Genomic DNA, 24,488 nt, shown 5'->3' on the forward strand with positions numbered 1-24,488 from the left:
AGAAACATCGCAGGCTATTGTTATGATTACACCAAAGTAATACTGTTGGCAAGTGCTCCGTAATATCAACTAATTTGCACCGACCAGGGTTAGGATGGGGGAGCCTGGGGTCAAGGCCCCAGAGGTTGGCTCCAGTTGCTGACGGCGGTGGCCGGGGAGCGCCATGCACGCGATGCATGGCACTGAATAAATGACAGGCTACTCTGTGCTTTGTCGAGAAAAGCCGGACGGTTTACCTGCAGCCTGAATAAGGGTTCGAAGCCGAGGACGGTGTGGATGAGATGCAGGAATAGACAAAGCAAAGGCTGATGAAACCCATTTCTGACTTTGTACGCCGATCTAACACCCTTTATCCCTAGCTGCTGTCAGAATATAAGGTCAGGTCGCATTGGCGGCAGACGGATATCTCACGGTAGCGCCATGGATGTAGTAAGCATTACTGGTCTGAACAACGGGTGGTCCATTGGTTATGGGCGTAGGAGTAAGGAGATGCTGACGCAAGATACGGGAAATAAGTTACGAGATGATTGACTTGGATGATTAGATGGTCAATTGGGGTGCTGCTGTGATGTAGAAGGGACGCGCGTTTGCAGATGTTCTGCCTCTTGAACAGGTGGCAACTGGCAACTGGCAACTGGCAACTGGCAGGTGGCAGCTGGCAAATCTAGACTTTTGATAGACGGTCACAGATTTATTTGGGCGCGTGCTTAATTCCCTCACCAGCGTCAAATAGACACTGAACAGCAAAGCCAAATGCCATTCATGAGTCGAACAAGACCGCAGAGCGCCACCCGAAACTCGTCTTGGATGTAACAGTTTCTCCCCGGAATTATCCAATCTGCGACTCGACACTGAGCGATCGCCGCGGCACCTGATGCCCACCCCCATAACGCACAGGCGGTCTGTAGCCAGTTGCCAGGTCAGAACCAGCGCAGCAACCATGGGGAATTGTTCTCTCGTCGCATCGAGGGTCAATTGCCGCCGGCGATTATGGGGAAAAAAGGGCCAAGGAACGCACAGAAACCCTGGATGCATCGAGAAACTGAGCTTCCCCTAGCCAATGCGAGACCAGTAGGAGCGCAGCCAAGTCTGCGGTGGCCAGAAAATGCCTCGTCCTCGGCCGGGACGACGCCGGGAGAAGCCAAGCCAAGGGTTCTGGAAGCCCTGACCACGGAAGCGGCGTTTTCTTACGTACACGGAGACTGGGCAAGCTGTGATGCGACATCATAAAGACGGTCAACGGCGGTTCTCGGATTGGGCAAGCACGAAGGCTCCAGTGTGGGTGTGGGCGGTGGCACGGTGGATACGAAAATGTGTAAAAGGGCTCCGTAAAATGCGATTCAGTCGCAAAGAAGCCAGCTGGGCAAGAAGGCGCCAAAAAAGAACAAGAGAAGAAAAAAACTCAATGGGGTCCGGAGAACAAGAATTGGGCGAGCGGCGAAATGTCCGATTCCCAACAGCTTCGGGCGGGTCGAGAGATATGAGCAGTGCCTCGAGTCGCCGCCTTCATTCTGGCTAATCTCTAGCACTGGTTCCGTCACCGAGAGCCACCTGAGAGGCGGCGACCCGGTCTGTAGTCGATTGCCAGTTATTGGAGCCGGCCATGGACGGTCGAGGGCGGGCACGCCGACGACACGAGCGCCGACCATGGACAAGCGAACGGCTTCTGCCCACGGCAAAGCACCTTGCGGGCCAACTAAATAGTCTTTCTAGCCACGGGTGCCGGTCCAGCGTATTAACTAGTGTGTCTCATGCCCGAGCCGCTGGCCCCTGGGGTTCACAAGTTGACAAGGATGCATCATCCCTCATGACGTAGAGGCGGACGTGGGCTCGACGAAAGCGGCGTGCCCTTGCAAGAGAAGGACTACCAACGCGGAGAGCAATGTAAAATGGCTTGGCGAGGCGTTAATTGGAGAGAAGACGATACCCTTCACCTACCTAATAATAAGCCATGGCGAGTTGACTCCAATTGACCCAACATCGGAATGAGCGGAAAGGGCGGGCATGAGACGAAGAGAAGAAGGCTGATTGCAAACGTCCACATTTGTGCTTCGCTCTTCGCGTTTTGGGAAAACTCAACCTACGGATCTGGCGGCAGAGACGGAAAAGCTCCATTGCATGGCCGTGGGAGCGAATCGGCGAGCCAGACGAGGCGAGCTGATGGGGCGATACTGGTTTAGGCCAGGGCAGCATGACAACCAACTACTGAAATATTTTCCTAACGCTGTTGTCGCTGCAGCCAGCAGATTTTACAGCGCCCAGCAAAAGCTCGCCATCCAACAGCAGGCCGCTAGTGCTGTCTCCGCTGTCTCCGCGGACAAGGTGAGACGCCCCAGGGCTCAATGGAATTGGTACTCGGGGGCCTGGGCTGTTTGGACTGTGTGGCGCACGGTGTGGCTTCTCGATTCGGATAGGCGATGCGGGTACGGAGTACCCTGGGGACTGCCCTGCATGCAAAGCTCACAATGCATGTCAATTAGATGGGCAATTTGTGCATGGAGAGTGTGATGCGACGCCCGGGTTGGCTGTGGGTAGCAGTTGGTGCACATCTTGAATCTACTGGGTGGTGACGACTCTTGAGCAGCAAGAGACAAAAAGTGCTTCTCGACGATGAGAGGAAGGAGACGGATCGTCACTGTTGTCCCAGACATGCCTATCGACGAGGTGTGGCGTGTATGCTGCACGGACGCCCATTTTCCAAATGTAAGACAGGGCAACTTGCAAGTTTCAACCTGCGCATTGAGCATTGCAAAAGCCGTGCGATGGAGGGACTTGGCAAGACCTGTGTAAGTGGACAAATGTCCATCTGATCTACTCTTTTACCCACGAAACGCCTTAGCTTTGCGTGCTTTATTGACAAATGACAAGTCCACCTCCAGCGAGAGACTAGGTTGATTGGTGATGGCATTTGTGTGCACCGGATTGCGAGTTCCAGCCTTTGGCAAGCACGCTTTCCAGGGTCCAAGCTCGCCCCTGAGACAGGACTTGAACGGCGCCAAGACAACCTTGCCAAGAACCTTATCATGGTGATGAGCGGCCCAAGGAGAATACTAGGTAAAAGATTGGCATTGAATAGGAAACAAGGTGAAACAGCAGGTGAGGAAAAAAGGGAGACAGATTGGCCGAGGGCGAGGAGAGACGAGAGGGGTCACGATCAGCAACATCGTGGCATGGTGTTTATGGTGTTTGTTGATGTCTTGCCATATTTAACTATTGCGGAATATGGGGTGGCTGGGAGACTTGTGTCGAGTGTGTCGCACCTTATTTCATCGTCGTTGAAGGCGCACAGGCAAAAGATGGGCAAGACACTAGGCAAATGGAAGGCGAGACGTTCCATCGAGTACATGGCGCGGGAAAGCTGTATCAAAGCATCGAGTACACATTGCAGCTAGCTGATGAAGGGGGAAAAGGAGACGAGCGGAATGGCCACGAGGCACCTTCCAGACCGGCCTGATGATCTCCCATATGAGTTGTCCCATAATTGACTAATATCGCGATAATCGAAAGAATATGCTCTCGACGGGATTGGCTCGGTCAGTGATGCTAGGGGACGGGAGAGCACGGGAGAGCACGGGCGTAGGAAAGAAGACCCGGGCAGCATGTGCCCGGTTATGATCACATCGCGGAGCCGATATTACTACATGGCGAGGGAGAGTGCTGATGAGGTAGAGGCGAGCCCACTCGATTACCGCAGGTGCAGGCCGGGGAGCGAAGCTCCGTTTTTTTGTCATTTCGCCAGACTAAAAATAATGTGAGGCCAATTTGAGGAGGGGCGTGTACAGTCAGTGATGAGAATACGATGGAGTTTTTTTTCTGGTTGTTAACCTGTTCCTGATGCTGTGGCGGACCAGAAAATGCCTCAGCAGTGTGCCGAGCCCAGGCAGCCATTAGGGGACTTGCGATAGGCGTTATTATGGTTTGGTGCTAGGGCGATACGATGCTCGCCCAATAGCGGGCGAGCCATTTTTTTACCATCTTAATGGGCGCGCACGACGAGGACGCTGTGTGAGTTTGACGCCATAAGATCCAAATATCTTGATTATGTTTTTAGAAATATGCTGATTCTTTCTCCTTCGTCTCCATGTATGCGGCGACCGAGACCAGTTCGATTCAAAAGGCAAGCCTAGCTGCGTGGCGGACGCACTGTGCTTCCAGAAGCCTGCAAGCTGGGCAATGTAGTGTGAGGCGAAAAGCTGTGGCCAGCGCAGCCTGCATGCACGGTGTGACTTGTCCATTCGCGTAGCATCAGCTGCATAAAAGGTGCTGCATGAGACACATGTCGACATTAAATTATTAACAGACGACAAAGTCAAGATTATCCTACAATTCATAAATTATGGTGATATGTATTTATTGGTTCATTTTATTTTTATTGATTTTTATGATGAAATTGTCTGTACCTAGTGACTACCTAGCAGCCCTGGGGAACCGAGACAGGAGAGCTACAGCGGTCCAAGGCCGTGTCTGCTGGCGCTACTTGCAGACGACATTGTAGGCGGTTTTGTAGCGGGTTTAGGCCGGGCAAAAAGGGCTGTCTGTTGTGGCAGCCCTCGCTTGATTAAGCTCGCGGGACAGCCAAAAGGTGGCTTCCGGCGTGGCCGGCAGAAACATCCTACTTCCTCAGTACTACAGACTTTTCTCTTGAGGTTGTTGCTCGCTTCCTTACTGGCCGACCAAGACGCTTCGGTGGCGGCAGAGTTGGGCGACAAGAAGAGAGCAGGAGTCCAGGGGGTTTTCGGGGGGCCTCGTCTTTAATTGTGTGTCATTTTTTTTTCGTTTTGCAGCGTAATACAACTTGACAAGTCTCTTAGCCAAATATATGCGGCTTGTTATTATTCACTGAACAAAAAAGTCCACTGGGCTCGACTTGGCATGCAAAACGACGTGCATATTTTAACTAGCCCCGAAACCCTGTGCAGCCCGGATCGCGGGCGGTGGAGAAGAGACGCCTGGCTCGATGGAATTTGACGAGGGGAAGTACGGACGACAGGGGACGAGGGGGACCCAGAAAGAAAAAAAGGATAACGGATGCGGCCAATAAGAGTTTATGTGTTTGTTGTTGTTATTGTTGTCGATTTTGATACGGTAGGTTTACTTTTGAGGCTTTGGTTGTCAATAGTTTAGACGGCGATGAAGTATTGTGAATGTACGAAGTAGAGTTGCTTCATCGCTGACTACCTAGCACAGAGCTTGTCGGCCTGTTCATGTTTTTACAAGGGCCCTTGGGATCAGCATAGTTACAGCGAGGTAGAAGCGAGCAATGGCAGTGTCACGGGGCAGACAGTGGCAGTCGCCAAAAGAATGCACAATCTCGTCCACTGAAAAGTAATGCGTTCCACAATGGACTGGCAGAAACGCCCCCCGCCAATGGCGCTAGAACGAGACAAGTCCTGCGCTAGGTGATGACATGCGGACTGGTAAGAACGGAAACTTGTTACAGAGTCGACGACGGGGAGAGCCCAAGTATGAGCGAAACAAGTCTGAAGTGCCCTATAGCGACATGAATCCTCGGAAACTTTGACACACTGCGCAGCCCTGTCTGGCACCTGCCAGTAACAACACTACAGATGCCTACTATCAAGTTTGACAGCGCCGCCTGGGCACCACGGAGGCGCGCTGGACCCTCTGTAAAAAATCGCTCTCGCCCGGCGGGCGTACCGTGCGAGGCCCGCCCAGTTCGTACGGTCTGGCGCAAGGTACCGATAACAAGCCCGGGGGAACCACTGTAAATTTGTTATTCCTTTGTTGTTATTGTTGTTGTTTTCTGACGTCCATGGTCAACGGGGATTTGCCGAGGACAATTGACAGCCAGATACCATCATGAGGGAAATACAATCCTTGACTGAGGAATCATGAACATGGCTACCATGTCAAGTATCGATTGACTGTAATTATTCACGTATTTCCTCGCCAGAAACGACAATGGGAAAATGCTGACGGGCACAACCAGGCGACCTCGAGGGGTGCGCTCAAGCGCCCACGAAACACTATCAATACACACCACTGCACCATCATGATATCCACTTGCCCACGGACGCACCCCTCCCCCCCAGTCACCCATACACGATAGACAAGAAAAAAAAGGCACGTTGGCACGACCAAAATGTTGCGAATTCAAAGTTCCCACTTACTCTGGTGCCACTAAACTCATGTCACTTGGGGCTAAGACCGTAGTAGCCTCCTCCTCCACCTCCTCACCCCCCGGTCCAGGTAGCTTTGGCGGCGCGGGTCACATCGCCATTCTGCAGGCTCGCAGGTACCATGTACCTGAGCACTGGGATGCCATTTGCGCAATGGCGCTCCCAAGACACGGGCGCCTCCAAAGTATCTTTGTCGCAAAGGCGAGTCTACAGACCTAAAAGGCTTCGGTCCTGCTTCCCAGAAGGCCCATCCCGGAAAGAAAAAAACACTAGAACCTGGCCCGCTCATTGAAATACCTCCTCCCACCCTTTCCCAAGACACATCGTCTTTCTTCCTTTTTTCTCTTCTCTTCTCTTCACCCACGAATGCGTTGCACCTAGACGTCCACCTCATCCCTATCTCGTGCGGTGCTTGACACTACAATTTTGTTTTGTCTTCCCCTTCCCTCATTCCATCTTCAATCACCCACCCCGGTTTGGTTGTCGAGTCCTTTGCCGTCATTCCTAGCTCTCAGTACCAATCTCTCAACCTATTATACAAGAACCATCAACTACCGTATCAACACTCCTTTCAGCCATGGCTGACCGCAAGGACGTCGGCGCTCCCGCGCTCGACACCAACATCGAGACTGGCGGCTTCGACGAGAAGCACCACCAGCAGGCGGCCGCCGCCCCTCCCCCCAAGGCCGCTCCCGTCGCCCAGGACGACGACGAGGATGAGGACATTGACGCCCTGATTGAGGACCTCGAGTCTGAGGATGGCCACGCCGCCGTTGAGGAGGAAGAGGAGGAGGGTAATGCCGCCACCGGCCGCGTCGTCCCCGAGGACATGCTCCAGACCGACTCGCGTGTCGGTTTGACCGAGGCCGAGGTTACCCAGCGCCGTCGCAAGTACGGTCTCAACCAGATGAAGGAGGAGAAGGAGAACCTGATTCTCAAGTTCTTCTCTTACTTCATTGGTCCTATCCAATTCGTCATGGAGGTAAGCATCTTTTTTCTCCTTGCTTGTTGAATGCTGCATTTTCCGCGTTTGCTCGTTTACTGGCCAACGTTCCACTTGTGGGAGCATTGTTTGTTCAAGGCATGCATTGCGCTGGAAAAGCAATCGCAATCCCTGTGTGCGCTGATCTTGCCCAATCGCATTGTCGCACTGAATGCGCAAGCAATCTACCCCATCATTTTACCCCAATCCTTTGACAAAAACCGGCGCCTTTCTACCTATCCATCTGTCAAACCGGCCGCTGTTTACCCAGTCAGAGAGCAAGGCTCACTGTTTTGGGGAGACGGCCCGAATTGGGAATGGCGAGTTGGCCAGCATTTTTTGTTGCGCGCTTTTTGTCCGGCGCAGATTAATGGTTCCACATGAGCTCTGGCCTGCCTCAGCAATTGGCTAGTCGCACATGGTTGGTGCTGATGTGGGGGCGTTGATCCATTGACGCTTTTCCTGATGCCGTCTTTGTCTGCGCGCTCTCTGCTGCACCCGCTGCACCTGCCGCTACGAAAAAAATAATAGCGACCCACAACACCATCCAATTGGCCAATCTTCGACCGCTTTTCTGCCGCTACTCCAAACACGCAACAAGTTGCCGGTTCACGAGCCCACCGCCGATCGGATAAACTCGAAGCACCACCGTCGCCAGCCGGCTGCACCTGGCTAGGTCCCGGTCTTGGCCCGGTCAGCAGAGCTAATACTGGCTGGGCAGAACGGGTCTAAAGCACTAGACTTCAGGGCCGTGGCTTGCGTTTTTTCCAGCTTGGCCTCGTGAACTAGCGCAATTTCGTTTCAAGGATGGCGCGCTCTTGGGCGCACTCAATTGTCGCCGCTTTCATCGGATCCAGTTTTCTTTTGCATTTGCCCTTGATTGAGAATTATGATTTCCCATCTCGTTCAATGACGCTAACTATTTCTGCTACAGGCTGCCGCTGTTCTCGCTGCTGGTCTTGAGGACTGGGTCGATTTCGGTGTCATTTGCGCTCTTCTGCTGCTCAACGCTGCTGTCGGTTTCATTCAGGAATTCCAGGCTGGTTCCATTGTCGAGGAACTCAAGAAGACCCTTGCTCTCAAGGCTGTCGTTCTCCGTGACGGTACCCTCAAGGAGATTGAGGCCCCCGAGGTCGTTCCCGGTGACATCCTCCAGGTTGAGGAAGGTACCATTATCCCCGCCGACGGTCGCATTGTCACCGAAGATGCTTTCCTCCAGGTTGATCAGTCCGCCATCACTGGTGAGTCCCTTGCTGTTGACAAGCACAAGGGCGACAACTGCTACGCTTCTTCCGCCGTCAAGCGTGGTGAGGCTTTCGTCGTCGTCACCTCCACTGGTGACAACACCTTCGTCGGTCGCGCCGCTGCCCTCGTTTCCCAGTCCGCTGGTGGCACTGGTCACTTTACCGAGGTTCTCAACGGCATTGGTACGGTTCTGCTGATTCTCGTCGTTCTGACTCTTCTCATCGTCTGGGTTTCTTCCTTCTACCGCTCCAACAACATTGTCATGATCCTTCGCTTCACCCTCGCCATTACCATTGTTGGTGTCCCCGTCGGTCTTCCCGCTGTCGTCACCACCACCATGGCCGTCGGTGCTGCCTACCTCGCCAAGAAGCAGGCCATTGTCCAGAAGCTTTCCGCCATTGAGTCTCTTGCTGGTGTCGAGATTCTCTGCTCTGACAAGACCGGTACCCTGACCAAGAACAAGCTCTCTCTCGCTGAGCCCTTCACCGTCCAGGGTGTTGACCCCGATGACCTGATGCTCACTGCCTGCCTGGCTGCTTCCCGCAAGAAGAAGGGTATTGACGCCATTGACAAGGCTTTCCTCAAGTCCCTCAAGTTCTACCCCCGCGCCAAGTCTGTCCTCTCCAAGTACAAGGTTCTCGATTTCCACCCCTTCGATCCCGTCTCCAAGAAGGTCCAGGCTGTTGTTGAGTCTCCTCAGGGTGAGCGCATCGTCTGTGTCAAGGGTGCCCCTCTTTTCGTTCTCAAGACCGTCGAGGAGGACCACCCCATCCCCGAGGAGGTTGACAAGGCTTACAAGAACTGTGTCGCTGAATTTGCTACCCGTGGTTTCCGTTCTCTTGGTGTTGCTCGCAAGCGTGGTGAGGGTGCTTGGGAAATCCTCGGAATCATGCCCTGCTCTGACCCCCCTCGTCACGATACCGCCCGCACTATCAATGAGGCCAAGCGTCTCGGTCTCTCCATCAAGATGCTTACTGGTGACGCCGTCGGTATTGCCCGTGAAACTTCCCGCCAGCTCGGTCTCGGTACCAACGTCTACAACGCCGAGCGTCTTGGTCTCGGTGGTGGTGGTGACATGCCTGGCTCTGAGGTCTACGATTTCGTCGAGGCTGCTGATGGTTTCGCCGAGGTCTTCCCCCAGCACAAGTACTCTGTCGTCGAGATTCTCCAGCAGCGTGGTTACCTCGTTGCCATGACTGGTGACGGTGTCAACGATGCCCCCTCTCTGAAGAAGGCCGATACTGGTATCGCCGTCGAGGGTGCCTCTGATGCTGCTCGATCCGCCGCCGATATTGTCTTCCTTGCCCCCGGTCTCGGTGCCATCATTGATGCCCTCAAGACTTCCCGCCAGATTTTCCACCGCATGTACGCCTACGTTGTCTACCGTATCGCCCTGTCTCTGCATATGGAAATCTTCCTCGGTCTCTGGATCGCCATTCTCAACCAGTCCCTGAACATTGAGCTTGTCGTCTTCATTGCTATTTTCGCCGATATTGCCACTCTTGCTATTGCCTACGACAACGCCCCCTTCTCCCAGACCCCCGTCAAGTGGAACCTGCCCAAGCTCTGGGGCATGTCCATTTTCCTTGGTGTTGTCCTGGCTGTCGGTACCTGGATTGCCCTCACCACTATGCTTGCCAACGACCGCAACGGTGGTATCGTCCAGAACTTCGGTAACATTGATGAGGTTCTCTTCCTCGAAATCTCCCTCACTGAGAACTGGCTCATCTTCATCACCCGTGCCAACGGACCTTTCTGGTCGTCCATTCCCTCGTGGCAGCTGTCTGGCGCCATTCTGATTGTCGATATCATTGCCACTCTCTTCTGTATCTTTGGATGGTTCGAGAACAGCCAGACCTCCATTGTTGCCGTTGTCCGTATCTGGATTTTCTCTTTCGGTATCTTTGCCATCATGGGTGGTCTCTACTACTTCATGCAGGGCTCTGCCGGATTCGACAACATGATGCACGGCAAGTCCCCCAAGAAGGACCAGAAGCAGCGTTCTCTGGAAGACTTTGGTATGTACCTCTTGAACCCACATGACGAACAAACACATTTACTAACCATTCCTAGTTGTCTCCCTCCAGCGTGTCTCGACCCAGCACGAGAAGTCGCAGTAAATATGGAATTGTCACATACCCGCACGCCGATTTCGGCTGCTCTTTTCGTCTTCTCCTTGTTTAAATTTTGCATTGTAAGAGTCGTATCGGAGTATGGACACGAGTTGAGGTGCAACGTGCGACTTTTCATACCCTAGATCTCTGTCTATTAGACCATAATGATAAAAAGTAAAAATAATCTGCTACTGCTACTGCGACCTGACGTCAAGGTGTTGATGTAAAGCTCGGCCCAGATCTGTGACTTTGTGCTGTTGACCATGCTCAACCGGCATCAGTCACGTGATTTTTGTATTGACCGTTAGCCTCGATGTTGGATGAACTTCGATGCTCGTCTCATTCATTTCATCAATTATCTATATCAAGTTTTCATTAGCACCAGCTGATCATTTTGCTGTTTCTTACCAAATGCCATGAATATTTTTAATTCGGCCCACCGACAGGCTTTCATCCACGTCTGTTGAAGAAACTGCCCCAAAACTGCTCTAACATTCCGACATTTCACATCTAACTACCATCACCATGGCCCCCGAACTACCGGGCTACTACTTTGGTAACCACCCTCCGCTGTCCATCTTCTGCTAACCTCTCTACTTCGCTCCCCTTCCTCACTTGAACGAACATTCTAACACTGCCCACAGATAACACGAAGAAAAAGTACTTCAAAATCGAACCCTCTCACTCTGCAACCCCGTCCTCTGCTGCCGCTCCTTGGACCGCCGATGCCATTAAGCGCCGTCGTGCCGCATCCTCGGCCGCGGCTTCGATAGCCCGTCGCACGCGTCTTCTGCAGCTGCACGTGCGTCGGCACGCGGGGCTGGAGACGGACATGGTGGCGCGGGGACGGCTGCGGCAGGAGCTGGGCGTCACGACGACGATGACGGAGGAGCAGGATGATGTGAGGGCGGCAGCGTGGGCGCAGGGGTCGGTGGACAAGGGAAGCGTGTCGCTGGTGCCGAGTTTTGCGAGGGCGCGGTACGCAAACATGGCGTGCATGTACGTGGGAGGGGACGACACCAAGACGGGTCTCGGCGTGGTGTATGCGAGTACGTTTTTCCCTTCTTTCCCTTCTTTCCCTTTAATGCAATCGAGAGATATTTTGGTCAACGTCGTATGAATGTGTAAAAAACTGACGAGGAGTAGCGCTGGATGAGGAGACGCTGGTGGGGAGTTACATCCCGACCGACGACAATGACACGTATGTTGGACCAGACTGAAAAGAAGGTTGCGAAATTGAAAAGGAAGAAAAGACGAAAAGAGAAGAAAGAGGCTGATAAAGGGCATGGTGTGTTGTAGGATCTCGTTTTCGGACCTCGCGCCAGAGAGCTCCGGGCGACGAAGAGGATTGCGCGCGGAAATGGTCAGATGCCCGCAAATGTCGTCGATTCGGTACCATGCGCCCTCACACAAGATACTGCTGACGTCGCGCGAACCCGACCACTCCTGCGGGTTATACTTTTTCTCCCCTCTCCTCTCCAACGAAAACGACCATCGATTTCCGCAGTGGCTCCTCGGTGAGAGTATGATGCCCCCCTTTTCTTGCTTCTTCTTCCATTTTGTTTGAAAGAGAAAGAAGACAGACTGATGATGTGTTTGGTGCAAAACAGCCAGTCACTATCAGAGACTCTACATCCGGCACCAACGCCTTCGTGACTCATGGATCGTTCACCAGTCCACCCCCGCGCCCGCTTCCTCGCCGCTGCTCTGCGTCGTCGGCACAAACGCCGGCATCCTCAGCGTCTCTTCCGACGAGACCATGTCCTGGCTCGCCCCGTCATCATCATCATCATCATCATCCTCCTCCGGCACACCACAGCATCACGCCGGGCCGCAAGAAATATTCGCCCAAGATTTTCAGCAAGGCAACCACAACGTGCTCCTCGCTGGCGGGCGGAAGCCCACGCTCTGGATGACGGACCTGCGAGATAACGACCCGCGGCGCTGGCACGCGACTCCGCACGACAGCACTGTCACCCATCTCCGGAGCGTCTCAGAGCATCAGGTTCTCGTGGCGGGCCTGCGCAGCAGCATGTCCACCTACGACCTGCGCTTCCTGGGGCGGCCGACACCACCTGGGCAAGCGACTAGCAGAAACAGCAGCACGCCCGTGTTGCGGTTCACTGGGTACGAGAATGAAGCCCATGTACACACCGGATGGGACGTCTGCGCGGAAATGGGCCTCGTGGCGGCGGCGCAGGACGACGGCACCGTGGCGCTGTTTTCGCTGCGAAGCGGCAAAAGGGTCAGGCCAGGAGGAGGAGGCAGTACCGGAATCGGGAGTTTGAGGACGGAGACGCCGATCAAGGCGCTCATGTGGCAGCGCATGCCGCGGGAGAGGCTGCCGAGCCTGTGGGTGGGCGAGGGCCCGCTGGTGAGAAAGTTTTCGCTGGGCGTGGGAGAGGTGGGTGATGAGGGGTGAGAAGGGTTGCTGGATTGGGAAGAGAATGATGAAAAGTACGGATTGGGGGAGATCGAGGACGGAGGAAAGTGCAAAGTACGAGTTTTAGACTCTTCTTTTTTTTTTGCAGCGGACATGATAAATGACATACAATAGCGACAAAGTGACTCAATTTATACACATCTTTACCTTTTTCTCTGTATCTGTTTCAAATGCACTTGCACTGCAATGGAGAGGAGCAGCCGGACTGCCATCAAGGCACCAAGATGTTAAAATTCAGTCTTTATATACCCGTCTGTACCAAAACAAAAACAAACGCTCCAAAATGATTACGTTTGAATTACTAAATGTGTATTTTCCCACGCATCCCTCTTCCCCATCCAAATGACCAATTAAATCTTCTTTACCATCGTCAACGACGTCGACAGTTCAGCCCCCCGGGGATTGCGAGTGCCCTCCTGTCATTCCATTATTCCCCGTCCCCTTCCCTGTCCCCGTCGCCGCCGCCACCGCCGCCGCCGCTGTCACCGCCGCCGCCGCAGCCGCCGCCAACGGCTCCGCCTCGGGTATGTTGGCCGTGTCCGCGAGCTCCGGAAACGCCTTTGCAAACGCCGTGCCCAGCCGCCAATTGTCCAGATTGCGCAGATGCCGCTCAAATACGGGATTAATCATCAGCTCCTCCGAATGCGGGCTCTGCAGCAGCGTGTCCGTGTCGCGGTAGGGCCACGACAGCGTCAGCGTCTTGGTGTACGGGACGGAAAAGTGATCAAAGGGGTACGCGCGCTCCCCCTCGCCGGTCCCCGACGCATACGCCCGGACGAGCGCCGCGCGCATCCGCGGGAACGGGACGTGGTCGATCCAGGGCGGGTGGGCGTCGCTCAGCTGCGCGCGCAGCGGGCGCGCCCACGGCGGGAGGCGGTCGTAGTTTTCGCGCGTCGGCGCGACCTGCCAGCGCATGACGAGGAACATGACGTAGAGGGCGGCGACGCGCTCGGGGAGCCCGGAAATGTCGGGAAACTTGGCGAGGATGTCGGTGAAGACGCGCGACAGCGGGTGGCTGTCGGCGCGTTGGGCCGGGTTGAGCAGCGACGACACTGACGGGTACCGAGGGCCGATGACCTCGTGCACGGGCTGGCCCTCGGCGGCGAGCTGCCGCCGCTCCTGCAAAAAGTCGAGGAGGAGCGAGTCGAGCGGGCACGTGGGCGGCGTGGTGCGCACCGGGGCGGCGTACCGCGGGACAGTGACGCTGCCGCTGCCGCTGCCGCTGCCGGCCGTGCTGATGGGCTCGTCGGGATCGCTGGCGGCCGCGTCGTCGTCAGGGTCGGCAGTCGCGTGAGGGCCCTGGTACGGATAGCCAGAGGGAAACGCGTTATTGTAGGTTGATGCCGAGCCGGGCTGCCACTGCGGCGGCGGCGGCGGTGGTGCTGGCCGGGAGGAAGAGGAGGAAGAGACGGCGGAGGGCGGACCCGGTGAGACGCTGACGCTGCCAGCGGCGAAAGTCTCTTGCCGGGCGTAGAAGGGAGGGTAGCGATATGCGGGCGGGGTGTCGGAGGTGCCGTGGACGGGGCCCTGGATGCGCGAGACCTGGTGGCCGGCGTCGAGCAGGAAGCCGAGACCGAGACGCTCAGGACCCATATCGAGCCCGTGGCGGAGCTGCTGGCGCTGCTCGCGCTGCTGGTCGAGGTCGCTCACGCGCTGCGCGGCGTGGCCGTTGACCGACGACGGAGGCGGCGGTGGTGAATGCGCGCGCCTGCCGGGTTCTGTCGTCTCCCGGGGGGCGTTTGCGTCGCGCTGCTGCTGCTGCTGCTGCTGCTGCTGTTGCTGCTGCTCTGCGGATGCGGCGATGCCCCCGAGCGTCATGAACTGGGTGCGATTGCTCTCCTGGACGGCCGGGGGCGCGCCAACGAAAGGCTGTAGCATGCCGACGACGGCGGCGAGGCGCTGGCGCATCTCGGCATTCTCGCGCTCGACGGCGGCCTTGGCCTCGATGACGGCCTGCAGATCCTGGTACGGCTGCAGATTGGTGAGCTCCTGGATACGCCGCTCCAGGGTCTGGATCTGGTTCTTTGTGCGCTCGCGAATGGCCCTCTGCGCCTCGCGATCTGTCCCCCGCCGCGGCGGGTGGTTAGCTGCCGCCTCGAGACTGCTGGAAAGATGATGAAACTACATACCGTTGGCACGTTTCTTGGCGAGCTGCTCCGGGTTGAGATTGGCGACTCCGCGACCGCTGCCGACCACTTTCCTCTTCTTGGTCGCCGGTCCAGACTCTGCGCCGGTGTCTGTTGGCGTCGGCGTCGGCGTCGGCGTCGGCGCGGCATCGCTCTCGTCCAGAGGCCTGCTCTGCTGGCGATGCCCGTTATTCCCCGCCGCCGCTTGTGGCACCATATCGGCGCCCAGTATCTATTGGTTTAATTGCGTTGAAAATGTACTTTTTAGCTGCCAGAGACCTCACGCTGCAGCCTGACTGCCAATGAGGCTGGCAACCCCCTTGACCCGACAGATTGTGCCCCGGCCAAGGGCCGATGAGAGACGTTGAACGGCGACGCAGCAACCTGCACGGGAACCGCAGCGCGCAGATAGTCGATTACAATTTGGTCGCGAGGCCGAGTGAGATTTGGATGTAGTTGGCGGGGATGGATAGGGCTTGAGAGATGTCGGAGAGAACTGAATCGTAAAGTCTTGGCCGTGAGAAAATGGCCCGAGTCATGGTGGCTTAGTCATCTCGTTACAGGAGTGCGGGACAGCGCACTTTGGCCTACATGTGTCATGGACGGATCGTCGATTGAGAAAATGACTATAATGGATGGCTGGAATGTATTTCTGGTGATGATGGCTATGCGCATAAATTCTTCATGGCGAAGTGAAAAAGAAGCTGGGTGGTATCGTTTGCTGGGGAGGTTTAGAGAAGACTCCACGCAGAAAGGTATAAGCAGAAAAATAATTGACCATGCATACTCATGTCAAGTAACGGTTTTATGCATACTCGTACGCCAATTACTTTACGCAAGATTACACGTAAGATAATGGTCAAGATCATTTCCCTCATCCTGTCATTGGCTAGGGCTGCATGGTTTGTGCATCGCCGTGCTGGTGTAGTTGGGTGCTATGTACGGAGTACGCCTGGGCAAGGTGGGAACCGGGCTTGGCATCGACTGCTAAATCGGGTGAAACCTGAGCAAGAAAGCTAGTCAAGTGCCTGAAACGTTCTCCTCTCACCTCTTGTAAGACGCTAACGAGAGAATACGAGAAGGCATGTAAGTAGGTCGACAATGGTCGGCATTCGCTTGGAAGCATCGCTTTGGAAGCACTGGGTATTATCAGCCGCGTCTTGGCCATGGGTCAGCATTATTAAGGGCAGACCGGGGTGGTAGTGGCGCGGGCGGGCTGCAAGCTTATTCCTGATGCGCATGCCAGGACATCGACACCCAACCCAGCGTCCAGTATCGGCAGTGATTGACTATGACTGATAGAAGAAGAATCGTGTGAGTGTCTTACTAGCAAAAAGAACGACAGTGGCGTGTGGATGTTCTCACCATGGTTGGTGCAGTCATGTACAAGGTCATCCGGGGGTAATCCGCACCAACCGTGTAGTAAGATGTTCCACAAGGGTCTTAAGGAGTCAATAGTAAGAAAACCTGAGCAGGCCTGCTGGCGGTAAATTTTGTGCAATCTTGAGCGTCAGCGGGAATTGCGCGAGGTAGTCATTTGCCGACTGGTTCAGGTGGCAGTAACCGCTGGCGCGGTAAGCCACACTGCTATCTACTCCGAGACAATTGAGAGCAGGGCAAGGATCGGCTGCAGGGTGCAGGGCAAGTAGTTGTGGCGTTTGGACCAAGGACTCGGGACGCGACGCCGAAGACGAGAGGAGAAGAGGAATACATGACAATGTCAACCTAGGGCTGCACGGATCGGATCGTTTATGTGTGGAAGCCAAGACTCAGGGGTAAAGGACGCAGAAGTTCGTTTTGCGCGTGGAGCACTGGGAGCACCTTGTTTCGTCGGGCGGAAGCTAAGGTACGGATCAGCTGGTGAGTTGACGAGATGCACCCCTGCACTAATATACGTGTGCAGAGTCCAGACTGACTGGTGCACGAAACAGTTGGTGCAGTGTTTGCAGTGACTGCATTGAAATGTAGACCAAGACATAATATGAGCGCGCAAGGACGCAGCTGCTAGATAAGATGTGACGAGGGAGGGTACGGTAATTGCAGGCAGTTGGGGTCGAGTCTGGCTGCAAGCTGGCGGGGTAGCGGCGAGGAGCAGCGGAAAGCTTTAGATTATCACAAGCGCGGCAGATTTGAGCCATTTTATCTGTGGATGCAGAGAGGTCGGCAATCAAGGATTCAAGGGACGTAACATGGTGATGGGCAATGATGGACCAGGGAAGCACTGGGGAGGCCTGGGAGGCAAGGAGGTTGCCAGGATATGGTGGGATGCAACGACATCAAGCCTGCAAGACAGTCTAATAGACGAGTGGAGGACCAGGCTGAAGCGCACACGACGGGCTGAACGTGGTTGCGTGGCCAAGAGGTGACGAACGGGCTGAAGGCGTTTTGTTGGGTGTGCTGTCGTGGGGCGGGGGGGCAAGGGACCTGCTTGGTGGCTTGTGAGAATTGTCTTGTGTGCGTTAGGTGTGGCGGCGGTAGGTATCTGATGTCTGAGGATGATGGGGATCTGGTGTCTTAGGATCATGTGGGATGATCTGATCTGGGATGATCTGGGGATGCTCGAGTCTTTGGTGTTGTAAAGTTTGTAGAGTCAAAGGTATCAAAGGCGCGTTTGCAGGTTGGCGAGCTCGAGGGCCGGATGACTGGCCGCCAGCTGGCAGCCACGGCCGTAAAGTGGTGAGCAGGGATGGGAGTACCTGGATGGAGGCTTAGCCGAAGTACCGTTTGTCCGGCCGGGAGATGGCTCCAGTAAACAGCACGGCGGCAAGGCGGCGGAGTAGACTAACTATGAAAGATGGCAATGATGGGATGGGTCCGGGGAGTTGCCATTTGTCATTACGGATTGGCACATTGGTCCTCGACGTTTTCTGTTCTTGTTGGCAAAGCCGATCACGGCAGGTCGAGTGCTCCAGGCTTCGGAGAAATGGAGGCTTAGCCAAGTTGGGCATGGCGGGATATTCGGAGCAGTTGCAGCTGTGGAGGTAACCAACCAAAGGTAAATATGGAGTTATCAATGTCTAGGGAATAGTAATAAGTACAAGCTGACAATGTGACAAGGCAAAGGCTGGCAAGCTAAAAGGCTGCAGGAAAAGAGTTCCAGAGCTATCCGTACGTAGGAACCTCCCCACCATGACCGACCCCGGGGTACTGGTACGGGCGCTGGACTGATACAGTAAGGTAGGTGGTATTGATGTAATGTAAACCGAGCGGGTTCAATGGAGGGGCAAGCTGGCTCGGCAGCAAGGTACCGTCAGCCAATGATGCAGGTGATGGAATGAACTAAAATCTTTCTTCTGATTCTGAAATGATACTATTCATTATGCATGGCAGCGCCTAATACTGGTCAACAACTGGTAAGCTTGTTGGAGTCGTCGGAGTAGTGGCAGCCACACGGCCAAGACCAACCAACCACTGCCCACTGCCTGCGGCCACGCAATCAGCTAGCCAAAAACAACTTGTTTACCATCCCAATTCTTGCCTACAGCTAAGGTAATTACTACCTACCTACCTACTACATACACTGAATACCTACCTACGCTAAATACTTACCTACCTACCTACTGACCTAGCTACTACCTGCCTACCGATGGCGACACACCTTTTTCCCACCTTATAAAGATTCATCTGGACCCCATCCCTCATCTTCCTATCTGCCCCTCTCTTCTCTGCTCTCTGCTTCTTCCGTCTTCCTTCTTATACCCTCTGCCCTCTTTTTTCTTTTTACAACTCTCGTCTTTCTCCTCGTCTCCCTCTCACCAGCCTCACCAGCTTGTGCCAACCACTCCAGTGACTACACTCTGCATACCCCGCGCCGCCACTGCAGAGGCGCCTCCTACAACAACACCACACGTCACATTACAGCTTGCCATAACAGCTTACCACCACAACTTGACATGATGGCTGCCGAACAACCCAAGGTCCAGGAGGCCGTCGCCGCCCTTAGTATGTTGCATTCCGTCCGTGATTCTGTCACCGAAGCAGCCTCTGTGCCCACTCGCGACACCAGCAGATAAACGCCTCCTCTTGAACCCTTGCTAATTCGACCACTCAGGCCCTCCCGAAAAGATGCTCGCCAGTACGCTCGCTCTGTTCCCCCTCATCTGCAATCTGATGTAACCAGGGCCTCTTTTTTTCTCATTTCTTACTGATTTCGCGACATAGAGCATCCCAGCAAGCCCCACCTTGCCAGTAAGTCGACCCTCTCTCTGCACTTTGCGCCTCGCCCTCTTGCAATGCCTATCATTGAGCGCGTGCCGTCAAGATTGGTGGAATTGGTGATGAGACACAAATGCCTCAATTTTTTCCTTGGCATAACTCGAGCTTTTGCCCTGCTTTGCTGCTTGCGCGTTGCTGCTCGTCACCAGTTCTTGCGACCCTCCCCCACCACCACCTTCACCCCACGCTCTAGCTCCCACCATACCTAGCTCCTCCAGCTAGCTTCTAGCTTCAACTAGCCAACTTCCGGCCGTCCGGTCAAGTGCTCCTCGGCTAACACCCTCACCCCTAGATACGGAAGAGTACCAGAAACTCTACAAAGAATCCATCACAGATCCCACCAATTTTTGGGGTACCCAGGCGCGCGACCTGCTCTCATGGACCCGCGACTTCGACACCGTCTACAGCGGCTCCCTGCAGGGCGGCGACTCAAAGTGGTTTGTCGAGGGTGAGCTCAATGCCTCGTACAACTGCGTCGACCGTCATGCTCTCAAGGACCCCAATCGTGTTGCCATTATCTACGAGGCCGACGAGGCCGGGGATGGCCGCAATGTCACCTACTCGGAGCTCCTCCGCGACGTCTGCAAGGTCGCCTGGACCCTCAGAAAAATGGGCGTCAAAAAGGGCGACACCGTTGCCATTTACCTCCCCATGATTCCAGAAGCCATCGTCGCCATTCTCGCCTGTATCCGTCTCGGCGCTGTCCACTCCGTCGTCTTTGCCGGTTTCTCAGCCGACTCTCTCCGCGATCGCGTTCTCGACGCCGATTCCCGCGTTGTAATTACCTCGGATGAGGGAAAGCGCGGTGGCAAGCTCATTGGCACCAAAAAGATTGTCGACGACGCTCTCAAGCAATGCCCCAACGTACGCAACTGTCTCGTCTTCCGCCGCACAGGCACCGAGGTCCCCATGCAGGAGGGCCGCGACGTCTGGTGGCACGACGAGGTCGAGAAGTGGCCCAACTACATTGCCCCCGAGCCCATGAACTCCGAGGACCCTCTCTTCCTGCTCTACACCTCTGGCTCTACCGGCAAGCCCAAGGGTATCATGCACACCACTGCCGGCTACCTCCTGGGCTGTGCCCTGACGGGCAGATACGTCTTTGACATTCACGACGGCGACCGCTTCTTTTGCGGCGGTGATGTCGGTTGGATTACCGGCCACTCTTACGTCGTCTACGCCCCTCTGCTGCTCGGTATCACCACTGTCGTTTTCGAGGGTACCCCTGCCTACCCTAACTTCTCCCGCTACTGGGACATCATCAACAAGCACCAGATCACCCAGTTCTACGTTGCTCCCACCGCTCTGCGTCTGCTCAAGCGCGCTGGCGACGAGTACGTCACTGGTGAGATGAAGCACCTCCGTGTCCTGGGCTCCGTCGGCGAGCCCATTGCCGCCGAAGTCTGGAAGTGGTACTATGACATTGTCGGAAGGAAGGAGTCTCAGATTGTTGATGTGAGTACACTAGATCCCCTCACCAGAATCCGCTAACCCTTTAGACCTACTGGCAAACCGAGACTGGCTCCCATGTCATCACCCCTCTCGCCGGCGTCACTGCCACCAAGCCCGGCTCAGCCTCTCTGCCCTTCTTCGGTATTGAGCCCGCCATCATTGATCCCCTCTCTGGCGAGGAGATTCACGGCAACGACGTTGAGGGTGTTTTGGCCTTTAAGCAGGCCTGGCCCAGCATGGCCCGTACCGTCTACGGTGCTCACAAGCGCTACATGGACACGTACTTTAACGTCTACCCCGGTTTCTACGTGCGTATTTCCCAACTCTTATTTGCGACACCTGCTAATCCCAATAGTTTACCGGTGATGGCGCCGCCCGCGATCACGAGGGCTTCTACTGGATCCGCGGCCGTGTCGACGATGTCGTCAATGTCTCTGGCCACCGTCTATCCACCGCCGAAATCGAAGCCGCCCTCATCGAGCACACGGCCGTCGCCGAGGCCGCTGTGGTCGGCGTCAACGACGAGCTCACCGGCCAGGCTGTCAACGCCTTTGTCGCTGTCAAGGGGGGCAACGAGATCAACGACGCACTACGCAAGGAATTCATCATGCAGGTTCGCAAGAGTATCGGCCCCTTTGCCGCGCCCAAGGCCGTCTTTGTCGTTACCGACCTGCCCAAGACGCGTTCCGGCAAGATTATGCGCCGCATCTTGAGAAAGATTCTCGCCGGCGAGGAGGACCAGCTGGGCGACACTAGCACCGTACGTACCCGAATCATTCTGTCTTTTTGCTGTAGATACTAACCGTTGATAGCTGTCCGATCCCAGCGTTGTCGACCAGATTATCGCGACCGTTCACGAGGCACGTAGCAAGAAATAAAAGAAACAAAGAAAAAAAAAGGAAAAAATAGAAAGGATGAGGGCGGAGGCGTGCAGCTGTTAATACCAACATTCGCAAATCTGATTTGTCCTGCCGGGAGCAATTGATATTCCTGCCACGATTGTCATTGAGATGTTTTGGGTTGTCAAGTGTATGGATAATGATTTTGAATACGAATTTTTTCATCATGTACATTTATTCAAAAGAGTGCTGCTTGTAGATGCCGTGGACTGAGCAATGCCATTTCAGACCGAGCGACATGTCCCGCGTTGATCATTTACGCCTCCCAAAAATGACAAATCACTACAGTTTACGCGCGGGCACATTTACCTAAACAGTCTACATGGAATCTAAAAAGACCACGTTGAGTAGCTAGCAGCACGCACATCAGACAAGGTCAAATGCCTGATACTCGTACTCGCTCCGGTCGGCATCCAGCTCGCCGTGCATCATGCCCTCGATGTACGCCTGTCCCAGATACTGGTGCGCAGAGTCGACTTGCCGTAGGATGACCGGCACAGTGTTGCCCGCGAGCACCGCGACCAGATCCCCCGGCTGCATCTCTGACGGCCCCAGCCCCATCCTGCCGTCTTTCGTCGCAAATAACGTGCGGTAGCTCCCCACGTCCACCACCTTACTCCAGGCATCTGCGATGAACTTGTCCACCCGCGTCTGCGGACGATCGTCTTCTTCGGTCGGCTCCGAGTACATTTGGATCCAGTCGATGCCCTCTGCGGAGATTTCCTCCACGGGCATGGGCTCCTGACGGAGCAGCTTGCGGCTGCACTCACGATATCCGTTGCGTGACTGGGCATCGTCGGCGAAGCCCGCGGTAATGGTGCGCCAGAGGCGCGTCTCCAAGCTGTCCTTGTCGTCTGTCGAGTCCTGGGCGTAGAGGCGGACAAAGTCCAGCATGGCGTCGACGCAGGCGGCGCGTCTGTCTTGCAGGGTGGGAGAGAAGGTGGCCGCGTACCGAAATACGCGCCTGACGATGTTGCACGCGAAGCCGCGCCGCTGCAGGGTGTATTCGTCTAGGAAGACAATTTCCGGTACGGGCTGTGAGGTACGAAAGAGGTGGAAATCGGCGACCAAGCTTATCAACTCCTGCCTGCCGAGGCGGCCGATGCGGCTCCAGTCGGGCACCCAGGTGGGCAGGTCGGCAATGTCCTTGGGAAATGAAGCCAGGTCCAGAACTCGGCTGTCCGGATCACACCGGGCCATTGCCAATGTGGCCGCCGCGTACACCTCTCGGGTCGTCATTGCATGATCGGGAACGAGGCCGAGGCAGCACCGGTCGGAGGCGAGGCCGAGGAAGGCAAAGATGACGTCTCGCGGATCAGCCCCCTGATAAAATGGACCTTGGGGAAGCTTGCTGTACAGGTCTGCCCGGCTTGTGAGCAAGGCTTGCAGCGTCTTGGGCTGTTCACTCTCAGCATTGCTGGGCATGAAGAAGCAGCCACCGCCAAGAGGCGGTATCTCGCCGCGCCATAGGTGAACTCGACCGAGCGCCCTCATGATGGCGTAAAAGTGATGCAGAGGCATGCGTTTGTTTCCACACAAAATAATACCGCTTTCTGAGAGCACCAGCTCCTGGATCGCCCAGTATTGAATCCAGTTGGGCCGGCGTGACAGGGCGTTGATGGCGTCGTCGAAAACATGATGACGAATTTCGTCCACATCGAGTAGCGCACGGACAAAGCTATTCGTGTTTCTCGTTTTCGTGCTCGAAAAATGAAGCGATTTGGTTTCGTCGGCAAGCAAGCCGTCAAGGAAGTCGAGACTGGGCGAAATGTCGGCGTCAACGGCTTCCCGGCCCCAGTGTATAAGAAAGCCAAGCAGACTATCGCTGTCGTTGGCCGCGGGCCCGATGCAGAAAAACACAGAGTCGGCCGAGGAAAAGATGCGGTGCATCTGCGCCAGCTGCCAGTCCACCTCGTGCTGACGATCCATGTCGACGCAGAGGGAGTCGACCCAGAGCCACGTGTCTTTGCCATGGGCGGCGCGGACCTGCGTGAGAGTATAGTGCAAGTTGTTGGAGATGGGCCACTTGTGCCCGTTGACGGTGATGACAGAGAAAGTGGTGTTGACGAGGCTGCCCCAGGTATACGATATGGCGTGGTAGGGCGGCAGAGAGTTGAGAGAGACGATGGTCGTCTCAAAGTCGAAGCTGGCCGTCGAGCTGGGTCCGAGCCGATGCCGTATGAGGCGTATTTCGGCGTTTTCTTGACGTAGATTTTGGAAATACATGCCGTGGAGGAGCCAATTTCAGGAGAGGTGGCATTGTTGCGAGTTGCGATACACGAGGGTCCATGCTTTTGAGTCCGCTCAGCGGCGAGTATCCTTGGTCGCACGACATGTTGCCATGTTCGATGCTTGTACCCGCGACTGCAGTATAGTACAACCTCGTTGGGCTGAAATCATGACGGACTGCAAGGAGCCTTGATTCGGGCGTTGAAGTAAGCAAATGTTGGAGCGAGCCTGGCCACATGGCTTTGCTGACAGCCCAAATCAGAGGGTCCAAGCCGATGGGAGAGGAAATTGTAGTCGTTCAAAGTGAAAACAGCGTTGCGATTCTACTCACGAGTGGGCTTGAAGCTCGCAGGATGCCGAGACGCATTGATACGAGGCCAGTCAGTGTGGCTGCCGACTAAGCGGGTATATCCGGTGATAAGAGGGCATTGAGATTGCCCTACATGGTTCTCAACGCAAACTTGTCGATTTAGATGGGCGATGCGGAACCAAGAGTTCGTTCGATTCAGAAGCGCTATGTCCAAGGCTGCGTCTGTGCGACGATATGATACTGGAATGGTAGGAAAGCGATAGAATAAGCAGTCAAGGAAAATACAGAAGTGGGCTGACATGATGCGCGAGATGGGTTCGGAGAGGAAGGAGC

General features: G+C 55.2%; 5 protein-coding genes across 5 annotated transcripts; 3 read left to right on the top strand and 2 right to left on the bottom strand.

Moving 5' to 3' along the window:
- Positions 1 to 6,717: 6,717 nt before the first annotated feature.
- On the top strand, positions 6,718 to 10,487 carry BBA_08907 (Plasma membrane ATPase (Proton pump); the record flags this gene model as incomplete). Its single annotated transcript, XM_008604004.1, has 3 exons — positions 6,718 to 7,122; positions 8,057 to 10,385; positions 10,441 to 10,487. 3 exons carry the CDS (start codon positions 6,718 to 6,720, stop codon positions 10,485 to 10,487), a joined length of 2,781 nt encoding a protein of 926 aa, XP_008602226.1.
- Positions 10,488 to 11,006: 519 nt separating this feature from the next.
- BBA_08908 (myocyte-specific enhancer factor 2d) lies at positions 11,007 to 12,903 on the top strand (the record flags this gene model as incomplete). Its single annotated transcript, XM_008604005.1, has 5 exons — positions 11,007 to 11,037; positions 11,126 to 11,530; positions 11,628 to 11,682; positions 11,781 to 12,004; positions 12,092 to 12,903. 5 exons carry the CDS (start codon positions 11,007 to 11,009, stop codon positions 12,901 to 12,903), a joined length of 1,527 nt encoding a protein of 508 aa, XP_008602227.1.
- Positions 12,904 to 13,311: 408 nt separating this feature from the next.
- On the bottom strand, positions 13,312 to 15,589 carry BBA_08909 (BZIP transcription factor; the record flags this gene model as incomplete). Its single annotated transcript, XM_008604006.1, has 4 exons — positions 13,312 to 15,011; positions 15,054 to 15,282; positions 15,335 to 15,434; positions 15,471 to 15,589. The coding sequence occupies 4 exons, from the start codon at positions 15,587 to 15,589 to the stop codon at positions 13,312 to 13,314; spliced, it is 2,148 nt and encodes a 715-aa protein (XP_008602228.1).
- A 3,357-nt stretch (positions 15,590 to 18,946) lies between these two features.
- Positions 18,947 to 21,595, top strand: BBA_08910 (acetate-CoA ligase; the record flags this gene model as incomplete). The annotated part of the gene is made up of 7 exons (XM_008604007.1): positions 18,947 to 18,992; positions 19,102 to 19,125; positions 19,212 to 19,238; positions 19,558 to 20,720; positions 20,765 to 21,025; positions 21,073 to 21,477; positions 21,530 to 21,595. The coding sequence occupies 7 exons, from the start codon at positions 18,947 to 18,949 to the stop codon at positions 21,593 to 21,595; spliced, it is 1,992 nt and encodes a 663-aa protein (XP_008602229.1).
- Positions 21,596 to 21,982: 387 nt separating this feature from the next.
- Positions 21,983 to 23,842, bottom strand: BBA_08911 (heterokaryon incompatibility protein; the record flags this gene model as incomplete). Its single annotated transcript, XM_008604008.1, has 1 exon — positions 21,983 to 23,842. One exon carries the CDS (start codon positions 23,840 to 23,842, stop codon positions 21,983 to 21,985), a length of 1,860 nt encoding a protein of 619 aa, XP_008602230.1.
- Positions 23,843 to 24,488: the final 646 nt, after the last annotated feature.

This window comes from Beauveria bassiana (assembly GCF_000280675.1).
Source record: "Beauveria bassiana ARSEF 2860 unplaced genomic scaffold BBA_S00042, whole genome shotgun sequence".
NCBI lineage: Eukaryota > Fungi > Ascomycota > Sordariomycetes > Hypocreales > Cordycipitaceae > Beauveria > Beauveria bassiana.